Source organism: Crocodylus siamensis, chromosome 2 (assembly GCF_052110815.1).
Source record: "Crocodylus siamensis isolate JL-2025a chromosome 2, ASM5211081v1, whole genome shotgun sequence".
In the NCBI taxonomy this organism is placed as follows: domain Eukaryota; kingdom Metazoa; phylum Chordata; order Crocodylia; family Crocodylidae; genus Crocodylus; species Crocodylus siamensis.
In genome coordinates, this window is record NC_143396.1 from 132,606,405 (window position 1) to 132,625,712 (window position 19,308).

Here is a 19,308-nt window from a genome sequence, read left to right on the forward strand (position 1 = left end):
CCTGGGAGGATGGATTAAGATGTAACCTTGGGTCAAATAGGTTACATAATCAGGATTTCCCATACCAACACTGAGGAAATGAAATTCATAGGGAAGATGTTCTGCTGCTGAAGTGCAAACAGAAGCTGAAAGAATTAACATGATTAAAAACGTGAATTAATTATTTTATGCAGAAGAGCCCCAAAACAGATTTAGCAGGAATTTTCCATTAGCTCACTAATTTATTCACTCGTTTTAGAGACCATGCTTCACATTGTAAATTATTCCTAATAATTCTAGCAGGCATGTGAAAAGTAGTCAAATCCCGCTTATATATTGGTGTGTGCTTGCATTTATTTACAGACTTAAAAATAAAACAATAGTGATCCATTGATATGTGTACACAGACCCATGGATATGTGTACACAGAGCCTTTAGTTTGTACATGTGTATGTGTGTGTATACACACATGCACGCATATGTGTGTATATGTAGACATATATAGAGCAGAATCTAAATAAATCACAGATAAATAAGTGGGATGTTTGTTTTTTAATCTCTTAATTATACCTCTTCAGGCTTAGTGCACAAATGTGGCAGAGATATAGGATTTTCCTCCCACTGAAAACTGACAGACAGCCCAGCCAATGCTTGGCAAAATTTCTGGCATGACCTCCCTCTTCTACTCTTGATGTTGCTTCCTCCTTTTGAATGGTTGCATAAACTAGCTTTAGGTGAAGGCTGGTTCAAAAGTGTAGCAAATTAATCTTATTAAGATATCTGAGGGAACAAAAAAGAAAAACACCTCAGAGGATGAGGGCTGATGTCAGGCTATTCTAACTGGTGTGTTTAAGATACAAATTAGGTCAGGAGTACAACATTAAAAAGCCCTAAAAACCATTAAGGAGTCAAAGTGATTTAGGACACTTAAGTTAATTTTCTGTGAATGGTAGCAGGATACATTCCTCTAGGCAGGCTGCCTCCAAAACCTGAAGTAGAGTAGGTGAGCTCACATAAAAACCAAGGCACGCATATTCCCATGCAAACAGGATTACATGGTCAGCAGCACCTCCTGATGGAGCAATTTAGTGGCTCTAGCCCTGCATTTCTCTTGCCCTTTTTTTTAAAAAAAAGAAAATGCCTGAAAAGAAAACATTTTGGTTTGGATTCAGTGGAATATTTCATTTAAAATCATTTCATTCAAAAATCTCGTTTGATCTAAACCAGTCCCCCCACGTCACCCCCAAGATATTTTCATACTGTTTTCATAACCTTCACTAGGATGTCTGAGCAGTAGGATTGTGAATAGTATGACAAAGAGCATATTGCCTTCAGCTCCATAAATTCTGCATCCTGCAGTGGGACAGTCTGGGATGTTTTGGTCCCCTCTTCTCAAGAAGGATGCTGAAGAACTAGAAAGGTATCTGAGATGAGAAACAGAGATGAAGAAAGGTGTGGACAAAAACTTTCACATGAAGATGGTATGAAAAAAAGGTGGGGCAGGGTTTTCTTTTCCCTGGAAGAACAAATAGAGAAGACATGATAAGGGCATTTAAATAATGGAAGGAATAGGGAAGGTAACTTGAGGAGTTTCTGTTCCCCACCCATTCAAGGGACATGAAATGATGGGAAAATAAAACCTAACAGAAGGCACTACTTTCATTAAATTAATTAGTATACTGCAAGAGTTGCTGCTACTGAAAGCCGTTGAAGAAAAATATAATGAGATTCAAAAAGGAATTGGACATCCACATGGATATATAAAATATCCCATTATCATAATTAAAGACATCAACATCCTGGAAGGGATATTAAATCCTGTGTATCAGGGTTTAAGTTCTTCTCCAGCTGTTAGGCCAAGTGCAGACATTTGGGGGGGAGGGGGAGGTTAAATTGGATTAAAAATGGCCACCCTATGTAACTTACATGCACAGACTTTGCACTCAGACCTGGTTTCAGTGATCAGAATTCAATCTAAACCTGTAACTGTACATAAGTTCCACACCCACAGACTGGTCAAAAATTATGAAACCCAGTCTAAGATAGACTTGGATTGATGTAGTATCAAGACTTACTTGATCTAGGTTAGGCCAGGGCATGAAACTTTTCCCTAGGGCTGAGAAAGCCCAGCCATTTGCCCCAGTCCCAGGGCTCCACTTCCCCCCTTTGCACGCCCTGCCTGGAACTATTTTTAGCCCCTTGGCTCCTCACCCTTCTCCCCCCCACCCCACTGCAGACTAACTAACCCTCCTAAGCCTCGACCCTGCACACCACTGGTTTTATCAGCATTCTTTGCTGTTGGGAGCCAAGCAAGTAAGTCCTGGTGTGGGGAAGGTGCAAGAGATGGGGGTGTACATTCACCAGGGAGGGTTGGGGAGCTAAAAATAGCCCCTGGTTTCCCCTATCCCTACCACAAACCCCACGAGCCCTCAATCCTGCCAAACCCTACCAGACTCTAGCAAATCCCCATGAATGCTGCCTGCCTCGTCCATTCCCCATAAACACCACCTGCACCCTGATCCCACCAATCACTCCCACAGACACTGCCTGCCCCCTACCCCCAATTCCCCCACCCCAATCCTGCTTGCCTCCTATCCCCCCAGTGACCCTACTAGCCACCCCCATCCCCTGAATGTCTGTACTTAGCCTTAGAGTTTAGAGCAGAGGAGGGCAGGTTCTCTCACATCTGTCTACCATGGAGGTCTGCTGCCCTCCTCAAAAGTACTGATTCTAGGCAATGCCAGGTACTAGCACAGGATGAGGTAGACTACTGGAGGACCACATACAGTTTTCCATTCCAACTTTTTTGTTCCAAGTCAAATATACTTCCCTTCTTCGCCTTGCAATTGCATTTCAGTAAAATAGACTTTTCTTCTTTCTATTTGCATCTCTGTGCAATAAAGGTTTTCTTTGTCTGTCAGCGGTCTACACTGAGTAAAAGTCTATAACATACTGTCTATGACAAACTGCAGCACTCACTAACGGACTGAATATCAAGACCATAATTCAGTCCTAAGGTTGTACTGCTGCTCATAAACTTCTTGCCGTCTCCCAGCTTATTATGTAAGCTGGACTCCTCAAATGAATTAAACCTTTTACTGTATATAACTAGCATCAATTTATTATTCTATGTATAACGCACAGAAGATGGCTCTGATCATATATCCCATGGCCTGCAGCTTTTCACTTCACAGGTTCAGAACTCTCATATACTCTTCACCTGCCAATACATACAAACCTTTTTGAATCAGAATAAGCATAAAGTTTTGTGTGTCATTACTTCAAGATAATGTTTATTTTTACCCTTCCCTCCCCCCTCCACTTTGAGATTGAAATAAACCATAATTTACATTGCTGACAAAGATCATGCTTTAATTTCAAAACCATGTTGGACTGACGATCATGTAATACTGTAGATGTCATTTCATATCTTTGACATTGGAAGTGAATGGCATGCAGTTGTAAACCTGCTCAGGCCCCTTGGGTTTTGTCATCATGCAGCTTTTAGAAAACTTGGAAAATATGCTGAAGTGGAAAAAATAAAATCATTTAAAATTAGCAGGATGACTGCAGAAACAAAAAGCCTGACATTATTTTCAAATGGCAAGCATGTGATAGAACTGTGATAGCTGTAAATGGATTTCTGGTTTTATGTGCTGTAGATATATAGGTAACTCTCTCATATACACATACAAATCTGTACACACTTTCTACAGGTATACCCAGTACTGGTTTTGCAGGTTTTATAATCAAATATATATTTAAAGCTCCAAAGACTCCACAAATGATGATGTCATAGAAATCCACTAAATGAAAGCTTTGAAATATCCTGGAGAATAACTATCCCCTGTGTAAAAACCCCATTTATGACCTCAGGCATAAACTAACTGAGCTCTTATGTACAAAAGAAAAAGAATTGATATAGATGTAATACTGTAAGTCATCTTACCTCACAGCACTTTAGCAATTATTTCCAGACAGGCCATGAAATAGAGGGAGAATATATACATTTTCCCCATCAGACCAAAACGATTTCTTTGTTATTTTTAGACAATATAAATCAACATGACGCAGGTGGGCCTGCGCACAAATGCACAGGGTTTTAAATCAACATATCCCTGATGAGCACAAATTCCACCTTCACTGCTTGGTCACCAGGGATCTGAGTAAAATACTCTCTGGGACATTTAGGGCTACCACTTCATCATCTCAATAGAACAGAAAATGCCTAACTAAAACTCTTGTGTTTGGAGATCTTAGCTGATGCTTTAAATAGTAATTCATGCATTTTGGAAATCATGGAGAATGGTATTTGCAGGGCTAGTCTTAGCTTCCGAATTTAATGGCATTAGCTGGGGAGCATGAATAAGCCAAACCCTTACTTGCCCCTGTGAGCATGATGGATAATACTTGTGTGCTCCTTGCTGGAAGCAATGGTCTGAAAATGCTATTGTGCATGTTAAGTTTCCTTTCCTCCACCCCCATTGAAATCACTCATTCAAGAAGTTCCCAGTTCTTTACACCTTTTTCAACCTTCATTTGCACATGAAGGAATGCCTGCTCTGTGTTCCTGCAATCATGCATTGCCACACCATAATACATGCAGCACACACTCTTCCAAGGGCATGCTATGATGTCAGCAATGTCTCCATCTCAGCTGAACTGTTCCTCCACAGGTACTAATTAGTAGCTACTGTTCCCAACAAGCCTCAAGCTGTTCAGCAAAAAGCAATGACAGGAGCTTCTTTTCCTTTTCTTCCCCTCCCTCTCCTTTTCTCCTTCATAAAGTCCACCTTTCACAAAGCAAACTGATCCTCCCCCACCTGCCTCCCCTGGAGTGCAGGGCAGGTATTCCAAATTCAAAAGAGAAGCTTCACTCCAAGTTGTGACACACTATTCCTTCTTTTTTGTCTACCCAAAACACATTTACTTCTTCCCCAAACCTCCTTTTCTTCAACCATGACTTCGATTTTTCACTTCCACTCGAGTGGACTGCTGTGTGTTTGCCATCAAAGTGAGTCCAGGAGGTGAGCACTGCACTCCTCAAGGTCTTCTCTCTGTGGTCACAAATACACAGGCTGTTTCCTGTGAGGAGTTATCTAGCTCTTTTCCTCCAAGAGGAGACAAAGCTGTCTACTCCTAAGACAGCACGGACAAGAACGAAATAATAAAGCTGAATTTGTGTTGTTTAATTTTTAGCCATTTGTGCATTTGTTCTGAGGTAGGTTCAGGGCCTCACCTACCAACAAGATGGTTCCTTGTCTTTTTTCTTTCTTTTTTGATTGTCTACTGGCTTTTCCCAGAGTAAAAAAAAGAACTTGGCTCATACTGGAAGAAACAGTGACTGTTAGTAGGAGCTTCTTATAAAGAAACAATCTTGAGTCCCTGCCACCCAAACTATCTTTGGATGTCAGTCACCCTGTCAAAAATACTCTATTCAGAACTTTTTTCTTGAAGCTCTTCTATAATTACCTGGATTCCTTATACTTTTTCAGTCTGCTTTGTGGGCTGGGATAGATCAGGACCTTGGGTAAGAGCTACCAAGCTGACACCTGACATAAAGAAGATCAAAAATTGCAAACTTAGGGAAACCAAGGAGACAAGTTAACCAAGTTGACATCAGCCTTCTTTGTAGGTAGAGCAGGCCAGCCATTCTTTACTCAGGGTAACAACCTGTGTGTCACTTTGGATGTCTGCCTATTCCTAAACAGTGTGGCAACAGCAGTGGCCAAAAGAGCTTTGCTTGATTGGTGCTTGATGAGATGGCCATGATTTTTTCTTATAGATGCTGACCCCACCAGTTGCCCATGCCGTTGTCATGTCAACATCAGATTACATCATCTTTACATCAGATTTAATGTGCACTGAGTTTACACATTAAAAGGGGGTACACATTAAAAAACACAACTGCCTGCTTATTAAGTCATCTGTTTTGTAGTCTGCCCATCTACCAATTGGTATCTGAAGAACAGAGGGTGTAGTCACAAAGATTATTTTTTAACCATAAGGCCTTACTTGGCTTGGTACCTGATCACCCTAATAAAAGAGCACCCCCTTGTTTGTTGTCATGATAGCTTTAGTCAGCCGAAGTGTTCAGGATAACAATCCTGATTTATTGGGGTATCAAGGTACTTTCAGGGGAATCTCATATCTAGAATTTACTCTCTTCATTGGTCTGTTATTTTTTCAATGACAAAGCAGAATGACTTAATCTCATCTGTGTGTACCACAACGCTGTTTCATTAAACATTTCTATATAGTGTTTTTGTTAATATAGTATAAAAGCACTTCACACTTGGGGTAGGGGCTAATCATATAAAGCAATTTGCCTGACTTTCATGTGCTTTTTCTTTTTGAAAAACAGAAATTTTCAGTTTAGTCACTGAATATTTCTGCAGTGTTTTGTTTGATGGTTAAAAACTATGATCAGGGTAACATGGGCCTCAATACCGTCTATTATTTCTTGGGTAAAATCTGAACATCCTACCAATTACAGGAAGGCTTGCAATTAGCAATCATAATAATTGTCATACCTATAGAGCCATCCATCGAAAGATCTCAAAGTGATTTAAAAGAACCAGTGCATTAAGATGCATCGTATCCCGGTGAGAGAGAGGTTTTGCTTTATCTGCAAAATCTAAGTAGTCCAAAAATTCACTTCCCCACTTCATCTGTGCAAGAACATAAGAAATTTACAAAAATGAGCGGAGCCTTGGCAGTCTCTGGAAACTGAGCAAATGCACTCAGGATATATGAATGGGGGTGTTTTCATCAAATGGGGCATTCAGTGTCTGAGTCAGAGGTGATGACAGTATCTAAGAAGGGCGCTGTGTTCTGAGAAATATGTCATTAACTTTGTAGAGCATGACACAACTGTGCTACACTTTAGCTGAAGTCTGCTAATTCAGCCTCAGCGGAGATGTGGTTGTCATCAAGGTACAAGAAAGAGTCTGCAGATCTGGGGCCTAATCCTGGCCTTGCCACACAATTCCTGTATGAATTAAGACCAGCCACTTGACAAAGATGCCTCCAGCTAAACACCCAATACTGAAGCACTTCACATCAGTAGACACCTTCATGAACTTGAACCTTGCTGCCCTGCAGTTATTCCAGCTGTAAAACGAGGAGAACAATACTATTCTACTACACAAGGGATGCTGAGTCCATCGATATCTGAAAAATATTTTGAAAGCTGCAGGTGAAAAAGATCTGTTATAAGATACAAGTCATCATTGTTACTATGACGAGCAACAACACATGAATTTGGGGCTGTGCTATCTTTTCAAAACCAATCAAGGATAGTAATAAAATAGACCCTTCTCCCCTCAGCACCCGCTTCCCCACCCTGGCAGCCAAGCTGTCAGAAGAGGGCAAATCTCTGCTATGCAACACAGGCTATCACAAACAGGCTCTGTGTGACCATTCTCTCCTGCATATTGGTGAGTACCCTCAAATACCTTTTCTTGAAGGTGCTCTTCATCTCCCAGAAGCAGGCTCTGTGCCACAGTCACAGATCAGTCTGGGAATCTTTCAGTGGACAAAATTTTTACCCCTCCGATTCAGGCTGACTAGTTCTAGGCCTGAGCAGTCATCGTTACCAGTAAAAAGAGTGACAACCCCATCCTAACAAATTAGCCATATACCCCAAAATAACCAGCCCAATTAGCAGATGATTTGCTGGATAACTCACCATTACTTGCAGGTGGTGGCTTTTAGAAAGAAGCCTGAGAACTCACCAGTCTGTGTGCACAGCCCTCGTAGGGATCAGGCTGAACTGCAAAGCCCCCAACCTTACCCTATCCCAGAGGACTGCAGAAGTGCAAATGGCCCCCCAGGAGGGTATATAGAGCAAGACAGAGAACAGGTAGTCAAACATTGTGCAGAATATGCTCCACTTCTCCAAGAGGGAGAGCTGCTAAGCATCCCTGCAGGCACTGCCTGTGCCTGTATCTCCAGTGCCATCCCTGGGGTGGGAACAGCTCTGTTCAACCCTCCCAGTGCCAGACCATTCAACATTATTTTTTGTCAGTAACCCTGAGAATGCCAGGCATTCTGAATCTGTGTAAAATACTGCAGTGTAATCCTGCAATAAAATGGGGAGATCCTGTGATAGGACCCTGGACAATTTTTCCCCTTTGCTAGCATGTCCTTTGGACAGGACAGGCAGTAAGAGAGTGTTAAAAAGGCAGGGAGTTCTGCTTTGACTTTTAAAATCAGCTGTTAAAAGCCTGCAAATCCTTCCTTTGGTCCTCTGTTTGACCTACTGGTTCCATCTCATTATAACCCCCGGGTGAGAAGGGCACATGGTGCCTAAAATGCAGAAGGATCCCAGGAGTCCAAACAGGGAAATATTGAACTCACCTTCATTTGAAGCAAGATGGAGAGAAGGAAGGAAAAGGAAAAAGGAAGGAATCAGTACTTCTGTATAATTTCTTACGTTACTGTTTCCCTGAGCTCTGGACTACAGTATACAAGCTCACAGGCTAGAAGACAGGCAAAACACTGTTACAAAATGGGTTTGTTTCATTAAGAATTTAAAAAATGGGGGAGGGAGGCACAATATTAAATCCTACAAATATCTGCATTACATATGAAATTGTGAACTTGGCACTTCCTTGCTTCCATTTTCTTTGATCCAGCAGCATGCTTAGGTAGTCTCTGATGGACCAGACTGTCCATATACAGCAAAGCACTTCAGTATGTGATTATCATTAAGCATTCACTTATGAGCTTTCCTGAATAAGTCTGGATATAAGCATGAAGTTAAGCGCTTGCCTGAATTCACGTCATAAGTATGTGTGTAACTTTTAATTAGGCTTGGCAGAATTAAACTTTTATTTTAAACATCAATAAATGTCAATTTCATCTCACACTCACAGAATGACAAAAAATATTTATATTGTTAATAATTGACATTTATAGAAAGGGGATTTTTAAGGGAGCATGTGACAACAGTGGGAGCAGCACTGTGCTGTCTGTAATTTGGACTGCAACCTCCAGAAACCACAAGGGACTGGGAACAAAGGAAGAAGTGACAAAGCAAATGCAAGAGATATGGGCAAGTGGATCTGGGAATGATGGCAGGTCTTCTGCTCAGTGTAGGTGGCAGTCCTACATCCCCCATTCCCCTAATTTCTTGCAATCCTGAAAATTTAAGTGGATAAAAATAAAAACAAATGCTTAAAAATAAACATCAATATTATCCGTCAAAAATATTAAAAAATAAAAATCTAGTTCTGCCAAGCCTGCTTTTAACATATGGACAGCCCCATTGGCATCAAAGGGACTTTTCTAGCAAAAAGCACCTAGAAAAATCAAGAGAAAGGACTCAAATAATTTTATCTATTTAAGTGCTGGAAGAGGGGTTAATAAAATAATTTGCAATACATGCTATAAAGCCAAAGCCAATTTACATGAAAAAATTAAATGCTGCTTTCCAATTGGTCTTAATCATTCTTCAGATGGGTGATGTGTTAATTTTGTGGCACAGTAAAATCTCCTTTGGTAGAGTGCATTCTGTTTCTGATGGGGACAGCTAGAAGTCAATCATTTGCAATAGTCCTGACAAAAGACAGTTCTCCAAAGCAAACACTCTATGAAATACATTTTTCTCTAATTATATCAGATAAACTTCTGCCCGTAATACCTACTTTCCCAGCTTTTATGGGCATCTGTTGCTTTAATACTGGAAAGAGGAGCTGGCCAGTTTAGAAACGAGAGAGGCCACAGAGATTCAATTTCCTATAAAATAGTTCCCCACAAGCTGTTTAACTTTCCTTAGTTAAAGCAATACTCTGAAGGTTTTTGAGATTTTCAGTGCAATACTTACAGTAAAAACTGCCTGTGTTTTTACTGCCCAGAGGGCTCTGCAAACACATCAGCAGATTTATGCCTTTCCCTTCCAAAATAACCCCATGTTCCCGGCTGCAAAATTAATTTAAATAAACATATAGAAGAAAGGAACAGACTCACTTGGATAGTTTTTTGAGTAATCTCTAATATCTACCATAAATCTGCTCCCTCACAACTCCTACTCACACACTAACACTTTTATCACACACACATACACACCCTCTTCTCTTTCATACCACATGCAATCCCTAACTATACCATAATGCGTAATCTGGTGCACAGAGTTGCTGGTGACAAAGTGCTTAAAGTCTGGCAATTTACTACAAACCTGCAATGGGGGTTCTGTGTTTATGCATGTAATGCCTAATTGATGAGTGACTGAGAAATACGTGTAGTGATCGTTCTTTATCTTTTGATGTGCATAGTGCTTGGACTACAGCATGGGATTCACTGTCACTTGGATTCTGGTTTCCAGAAAAGATTTGATTATTAGCAAAACCAAAGTTGTTATATTAAAACCCGCATTCTTCTGTGAATACAGTACAAATATTGTTGAATCGATTAATTTGGCACTCAGGGCATTGGTAAAAACACTTATGTATCATCACCAACATACTTTTAGGTGAAAAATGGCCATGTTAGTGATGCTGCAGCCACCCCACGTGTCAGTCTTCCCATCTTTTCAGAGGTTCAGATGCAAACTGTATACAGAGCTGAAAACAGGCAGACTGGAATGCAGTCAGGGAATGTATTTAGTTCTAATGGTTTTCTTTTTAAATGGTTTCAGCTGTTTGAATTAATAGCGATTAAAAGGAGGGGGGGAAAAAAGAGAGAGACTCATCCAAAATTGTCAAGCTCCTCTCTCCTTTGCACTCCCCACAACCCTTACTCCCCAGCCTACCAGCTCAGGTCCTCACTGAAAAGAAGGTTTTGTTTTCCTGGAATTTAACAGCAGCAAGTTAAAAAAGTGATTTTTACCCTTGTTGATGAAAAGTCCATTACAATTGTAAATGGAAGAAGGGGCTACAACTTACTGAGTCTCCTTTATGACTTCAGTGGGCTCTGGCCAAGCTCTAAAGGCATTCACATTTATTGAGGAAGGGCCTCTGTGCTCCCTTTGAGAAGTTTCCCATTTTATCTTCCCCACCCTACCAGCACCACATGACTACCAAAGACCACACTTCCCCCAATCCTAGTAAGAAGACCAGGATGGTTTGCTCTAAACATCCACCAGTACAACTGCTCTGCCAGTCAAAGGAGTCTACATAAGAACATGAGAAATGCCATTTACTGAGTCAGATCAATAGTCCATCTTGTCCAGTATCCTATGTCATGCAGTCACCAGAAAAAAGACTCTGGCTGGGAGGACTCCCAAGGACTGCAGGGTCACTTTCCTGTCCCTCATTTGCTCATGTTTCCAGGCAGAGTTTCACTGGACTTGTCTGAGGGCTAGTGGGCATTTTCCAATGGGCTCTGCTTGGTGTATCCACTCAGTGCACTCGTTCTAAACCTCTGACCTCCACTCCCGTCCCTGGTATGTTTTCAGTTTCTCCAAGGAACCAGTTGTTATGTCTTTAGTGGCCTCCCTCTTAAGGGAGGCTTATAGTATTATTTGGTGAGCCTAGGCTCATGCCCAATGGCATAACAAATGAGTTTGTCTCTCACAGGGGCAGTAAGCAAAAATGATGAAGGGGAAAATGACCTGGGTATGACCAGGATCCCCCACCCTAGTGTTCCTCTCTCACTTGCAGCCTCCAGCATTTTAAGAAGGCTGCTAAACTGGAGTTTGTAACAGCAATAAGAACTAGAGGCAGCAAACAAATTGCAGTTTCACCAAAGCACTGTAGGCACATGATTACCACTTGCACCGGGTACTGACTCAAAAATGTAGTATTTCATTCAGGACTTGCCCCATGGAGAACAAAGCAGGCTTTCTGCACACAAGCATGAGGAAAAGGAAGCACAAACTTCGGTAGAAACTACCACAGACAAATAAAAAACAACAAGACTCACTAATCTGTGATAGTCCTTAGAGCGGACAGTGTGGCTTTATTCTGCCAATATGCAGAGGATTAAGGGCTTTTATTCAAAGCTATTAATGATCTCAACAGGAGAATTATGATAATTCCCCTAAAACCAGGTCAAGTCCAAGGGACCAGCTGATGTAACGGTGCAACCGTTGCTATTTATTTTAGGAATGGAACCAACCAAATCCTACAAATATCTCAACAAAAAGCTACACAGACACTTTTGTCTTATATTTTGTTAAAGAGCCTTTAGTCCACATGTGGCAATGACAGAGGTTGTTAATAGATCACTCAGGTGGTAATTTCAATGTTAAACCCTCAAAACATCTCTAAGTAAAGCTAAAAAATATGCTATGTTTAAGTATCAAAGACAAATTAAAATTCCATTTTAAATTGTGGTTCTCATGCTATTTCATTTAAGAGAAAAGAAAGACAGAAGTGCATTACAGTGAGCAAGAGCCAAGATGCTCCATTAAAATATCATGTTACTGTAATTGTTAAGTGATATATGAACCCTGTTGTCATCACTTCAATTAGCCATACTTTGCCTATGTTAATATTGTGAATACAACATCCAATGCTGATTCTATTACTACTTAATTAATATAAATGTATTTAATGATTAGGTATGTGTTGTTAAGAACTACATAAAATGTGATTAACTGATCAGGAACCACAACGTATTAATCCTCCACACATTTTGTTAATAAATTATTTTTGCAACCAGGCTAAACATCAATTGGATTAAACATTTAGGCCCTGACCTAGCAAAAATCTTTGAGAAATGGACCTCTACATGGCCTCAATGAAGTCATGCAAAAGCAGAAGCAGCACATCAAAATTAGCTGGTATTATGAATGTTATCTTAACAACTTTTCCAAAATAGGATAAACCATCTCTCCTTGAATGGGAATGTAGCTTCTTACTAGTTTCTCCATAAAATTAACAAGCATCACAAACAGTGAATAACTGAGATCTTACCTTTATTACTTAAGAAAAATAAAATGCTATTCCTATCGGTGAAAATGTTGACTGATGACATCAATTTTACTGTCTTTCTAACACAACATGAGAGAAAGAAAAGGAGCACAAGAAAAGAGGACTCTTATTTGTTAATTAAGTGCCTGAATATTCAAAATTGTGACAGCAATAAATACTATCAGGGTGACCTATTAACAGTACTCACTACAAATACTTGTTATACTGTGTGGGTCTAGATCCTAACACACTTTGGCAAATGCTCATTTTAGAAAATTTGGACATTGCACTGTACAAGACTCTTTTCTCTCTCAACTTCAAGTACCTGTATAATCTCATGCAAAGACACAGAAAAACGGATATGTATGTAGTGGATTAGAAAAAAAAGTCAGCAAACAAAGCACATTAAATACCATACCTCTGAGTCATAATCTTATAGGCATCTGGTAGATAACAGCGGATATTCTCCATCTGAGCAGGATCAGAGTCACAGATTTTATCATCAGTCCTACCATAGTTGGCACTTTCAATCATGATGACATCTGTTCCTGGGCAGCGAAGTTCTATTGGATAGCTCTCACAGGATAGTTCTCTTCGAACCACAGCCATGGGGACTGGGGCACGACTGAAAGCTGGAGAGAATAAAACAATAAATATTTCTTCAACACAGAGAAGAGAATACAAGAATAAAAGCAGAATTACTCTTGGAGGGTGGGGGGAGTGGATATACTGATTATCAAGACTGTTTGTAAAGCTGTCCTTGAAGCACAGTGGACACATCATTCAAGCAGGACTTCGGAGAGATTCAGCCTATTCCCAGCTATGTTACTGATCTCCTAGGTGACATTGGGCAGGTTGCTTTCCCTCCTGGTACCCTGGTTTCCCCACCCAAGAAATGGAAATAATACCACAAGCCTTCTTTGTAAAGTGTTTTGGGATCTCCTAAGAATAGAAGCCATATACAGTAGCTAAGAAATATACTGTTTTTATTACCTTCCTCATGCAAAACTGTTTCACAGGTATGTTAGGTTCTACACTTCACTGAAGTCACATTTTAGTCTTCCTGACCAAGTGGGGAACTTCACTCTCAATACTGCACTGTGCATCTCCCATGGAATTATTTGCAGTCATAAGAACTTGCCTCAGGGTCCTTGGACAATATTTTTCCAACAAGCTCCCACAGTTTTAAGCACTGTGCCACGACTCAGATAAGTACTGCCATCCACTCCAGAGTTACCATCATTGCTGGGATATTCTATGTACACACAGCCAAGGCTTACAAAAACAGGTGCCTAAGTATAGGCCAATACTCTTTATACTGGGATTTGTTCACAGTGTCAGTGTTTCTGGAAATTAGATCAACCATCCGAGTAGGGGGTTGGACTGGATGACCTTCTAAGGGCCCTTCCAACCCTAACTTGCTATGATTCTATGTCTATATGTAGACTTATAAGTTTACATTTGGGCGCAACCATTTGGAAATCTTGGCCACAGTTTGAAAAACATTTAAACATACGTTGAGGGCTTGCCCCATTGCTTAGATATTACTACACAGTCAATGCCCCTGTCACCTCCTGGTAGGATTCAAAATCAGAAACAAAATCTGCCCTGCGTTGAAGTCAGTGGGGGTTTTAATGTCAAGTTAAGTGGAATCTGAGTACAGCAAACACTGAACAATTTTGAAAACTCCTGCCCCAGAGCACTTAGCCCTGGCACTGCATTTTTCAGGATATGAATGACCATAGGAATCTGGGTGCTTTTGGCTGTGCTTGGAGAACTGTGCTATGTGTCAGGTTGTTGTTTGTGGAACACATCCTGTGTGACCTTCCTGTCTGTGGGTCACTGGATTATATCACATGATATGCTTTACATTGTAAAAGTCTCTTTGTATTTCCCTTGCATTCTTGTTCTGATTAGGTTTCTTCCATACGAACAGGAACCTCAGCAGCTCAGGGAGCAGCAGCCTTTTTCTTTCTCAATGACAGACTAGCTCTCTCATCCATACAGGAAACCGTATTCCTCTCCCCAGCCGCAAACACTAGCCCCTGCAACTGACTGACTAGCAAGCAGAGGCCAAGTATATTATATTAATTTTGTAAATCCTTGTGTTATTGTAAACTGTCTTGTTATCAATTTGTACTTTGGCTCAAGTAAATATATCCCACTGGTTATTAGTTTGTAGGGATTACTCCAGGATCAGAGTTCAACTGCTGCATCAGAGAAGAGGTCAAATCATCATGAGCTGCTGGAAGAGGCCTGCCTGTTCCTTCTGTGATTTCCCCACTTTCTATTCTTTTTTGGATTTCAGCACACACAATAAGTAGCACACAACCAGTTTGACACAAGGAATGTTGCATAGCTTGGGTGACAGTAGCATTAGGTCTGAAAGAACACCCTGCTTTCTAGAATAATGTGCTAAAAGCAAGAGAGGAAGCTTTCATGTCTGCATCTATTTCCTTCAGCGTTCCTATTTCCACAGGTGGCCAGAGAGGTTCTGTAGCAGAACTGCATGTTCTGGAAAGAGTTGTGGTAAGTCCCCATGGGAGCAGTTTTTAATACCTATTACTGACTGCTTGAGCAGACTGGCTGAACTGCAGACGGAAGCCTTCTGGCAGTTTTTGGCATGGACTGGGGATCCAGTTCACCCCCTCCTATCACCATGTGCTCAGAGAATGCTTCTCCGATGCCAGAGATAGCGGCAAGATGAAGCTCCAATCAACATAAAGCTATTTATGGCCGGGCTTTGGAGCTGTGTTTCTTGGCCAGCTCCCTGGGCAATCTGTATTCTTCTCCTGGGGTAGATAGTAGCCATCTGTGTTTTATGCAAAACAAATGAGGAAGCTTGAAAAGGCAAGGGATGTCTCTGCCCCATTTCGGAGGGGGGCCTTGGCATACCCATGGACATTAGCAGTTTAAAAGGCATAATCTATTCCTTTGCAAACACCCCAGCAAAGAGTTTTACACTGCATATTTTGCAAACAGTGGTTCAGCTTTTGACTTCTATGCCCATCTTGAAGGGGTTTGGGGCCATAAACCCATGTTGTCAAAACAAAAATTGGTATTAGAAATATAATCACAAGGGAATACCAAATTTAAGCAAATGGAAATTACTTGATCAAGCACTGGGTTATGCAAACATGGCACATTTGCCAAAGAGTGTATAGTGTTGAACCCAGCATGTATAGCAGCTGTTGGGAGTTATTATTCATCATACACTTTTGTTAAATCAGTTTATCTATGGTTTATCAGAGGTTTACCTATGGTTATGAAGACTGACAATGTTGTCCTAACCCTATGTTAACTCTGTCGGCAGTAACAGTGCAACATTTGAGGCTCACATTGGAGGATTTGTTTTTAAAAGTTAATAAGAATGTTCAGAGGATAAATAGAAAGCAGCAATGCTAGTTTTTGAAATAAGTAATAGAGTACATTTCAGTTTCTTACATATAACACAAGATATACAAGGAAGCTGAAGACTTTATGGCCTTGATCTCCTGGAACTCCATAAAGTTAATCCTCAATAAGGTGCCTTCAAGGAGGCATTTCCATTTTACCTCCCATTAATGGACAATATAACACCATCCTATTATGTACTAGACCAGGCTTAAGTATTTCCTAACATGATTTTTGATGGATTTGAAAATTTTAGGATATCACCTATTCAAGCAATGATTTCTTAGGAATTTCAGGGCTCACGCTCACAAAGACCATGTTAGTTTCTAGATACCACATTGTGGCACCTGGGATACAGCAGTTATGCCCTAGGTTTCCTCCATATAACCTACCGCCACTGAGCCACAGTTTACCCACTCTCATAAGCAAACCACACATCTTTTTAATCACCACTCCCCCTCACACAGATCTTTATTTTGGCTCTGAACTAAACAACCTGATTGTCATTTTAATACCAGTGAGTCTTCAAGGCTTTTGAAAGTTAGGTACCTTATTAGGAGCTTAACTGAAAATGTCAGAGCTTAACTTTATTTTTGAAAACTTGGTCTTAAACACTTGAGGAAGAGAATTCAGCAATAAGAGCCTACTATCTCTTAGAGAATGAATGTTGTATCTTATTAACCACCCCTTGTTTCATTTCAGTTTGCTGACACCACTGTAATGAGATGGGATGACAACTGTAGTCATGTAACTACCTGTATGCAATGGCACTCCATGCCCCCAAAATTACACGAGGCAAAGCAACAGTTGAATGTGAGACAGTAACAGGTAATGACAGATTTTAGCGAGGCAATTTAGAACTTCTTTTTCTTTGTTAATTTTAGGAGTTGGAAAATTAACCAAGTCATCAAAACCTTGTGCTCTTTTTTTTTCCTTCTCACTTTTGACCTCAGAACATAATTACCTCTTGTCTTGCCTGCAGGGCATTGGCTTGTCGTTATCACTATGTGCTTAATCAAATGCTAAAATAGCCTTTAAATTATGTGTATTCTTGGTTGCTACAGACTTGTTGAGCTTCGTTAGAGTTACAAGCACGATGACAGCAGATGTACTTTTAAAGAAAGTGTGGGCTGATGCTCTTAATTAGGTTCCATGTGTAATTTTCCCAGCACAAGCTTCTGGACTAGATTTTCAAAGTGAAGTTTAAGTGTACATTTAAGAGCAATGATGCAGAAAGCTGTACATACACATAAAGATTATTTTCACAGGCCCTCTACTACTGAAAATACAGCAGTCAGATTTCACACTTAAGTATTTGGATTACTTCTCTCAAACAAAAATGTAATGCATCATTTCCCCCCCCCCACAAAATTCAGAAGTACAAATTCACACCTTCCCCAAGTTAAACATGAGCTCAAGTGCTTTCCAAAATCAGCATCCCAATTAGAATACTTCCTTCTTTCTGCTAAAGAGTATCAGCATCTTCACTGCAATGTGCAAACATAATTCTGAGGGCTTCCTTTCCCTTCCTTTAGCCCAAACCCAACCAAGCTGTTGTTCTTAACAATTCAGTGGCAAGTGTTGAAGTGATCACTTTAAGGATAAGAACAACCAATGTTTGTTCAATTTAAAATGTTTCCTCCTCCTCTAAACACCCTTAATTGTTCACAAATAGTAATTCTGACTTGCCAAACCCATGCCTCTGAAATATTAGTTCTTCAACATTGAAATAGCATACACATGATTGTAATACAAGGGTAGATAGAAATGCCCCACCCTTCCCCTGACTTTCCCCATGTAGGATGATAATAAAGACAATTGGAATCCCATAGGCTTCTTATATATTATACTGTAATGAGGTAGAAAAAAACCCACCTTTGGTTCCTGAGCAAGAAAAATAAAGACAGAAAGAGGAGCTTGTGCCAACCTCACACTGCAACATATGCCAGCAATATCAGTATTAGCTTCCTTTGAAGGCTGGCATTTCAGCGTAATATACACATACAAAAGGAAGGGCTCACGACTGCATTACTCCAATTTTACACTGGCATGATTTCATTGATGGAGCTATTTCAGCATAAAACTGCAGAAACAGAAAATTCATCTCTAACTCTAGTACTTCAGGAGACCAGGCGTTAAAAGTATGCAGAGATTGAAATGTGAAGCAGTAACAAGAGGACATGCCAAATGGTGTCTTGTGAACCGCTATGGCTGGAAATGTATGCAGCAAACCACTGGGAAACCATACCCACCCACCACCAGCATCCACAGTTTAAAAGTTACCTAGTCAGACTCCCACAACCACAAGGCTGGCTTTCAAAAAGAAAATTCATTAGGTTTTACTACAGATTTAAAGCCTGGGCTTAAAGGTAAATGTGCTTACTTGCACTGTGAATTCGAGCCTGAGACTCACAGTGCTGAGAGCACCAGCATTGCTGTTGCTACATGCAGGTACAATACCTAACACAGGGGCTCTGATTTCAGCCAGTGCCTTGAAGCATGGCCCTTGCATTAACAACTGTAGGAAAAAGGTCCAAAATGTATTTAGTCACATCAGGTGTTATGGCGCTCTTTGGCTTTTTTTGTGGTGGCCTGGGAATGTCAGTAATGATTCCTGGACTTCAAACCACCAGTTTTTACTTCCGTCTGTTAATCGGAATGGACCATGTAAACCTTAGCCTGTTTTTTCTGTGCCCAGATAAAATGGATTCTGTCTGCTCCCCTGCCAAGGACAAATATGCTCTGCTCTCTGTAATTTATCTATAGCAGTCTGAGGCAATATATGGGCATTGCTGCATCTTTAACAGAGGAGCCCAAAAGCTGCTGCTGTGTTACTGGAGTGTCGGCAGGGTCTGAGAGACGGCTGAGGACACAGGCTGCCCAAAGCTGCAGTCTGACTGCCCAGCTGAACCTCAGTGATCATGCAAAAGCCATACATCAGCCCCCAGTGGCAAGCAGCTGGGACCTCATTATGATGTTGTGCAAAAACTCCTTATGTTAAATGGATGAGGGGAGTGGGTAGATGTGGCAACAGGATTTGTAAAGCAAAGCAGTTATGGAGCAGGAGTGGAAGAAGAAT

The 19,308-nt window shown here is 40.7% G+C and overlaps 1 protein-coding gene across 15 annotated transcripts in view; it reads right to left on the reverse strand.

Moving 5' to 3' along the window:
* ADGRL3 (adhesion G protein-coupled receptor L3) overlaps positions 1 to 19,308 on the reverse strand; it is an 875,465-nt gene that overhangs the window by 465,931 nt on the left and 390,226 nt on the right. For all 15 annotated transcript variants that reach the window (XM_090036868.1, XM_090036867.1, XM_090036864.1 and 12 more), the window contains one exon: positions 13,255 to 13,468. In XM_090036868.1, the coding sequence (XP_089892994.1) occupies positions 13,255 to 13,468 (214 nt within the window). The remainder of the gene's footprint in view (positions 1 to 13,254; positions 13,469 to 19,308) is intronic.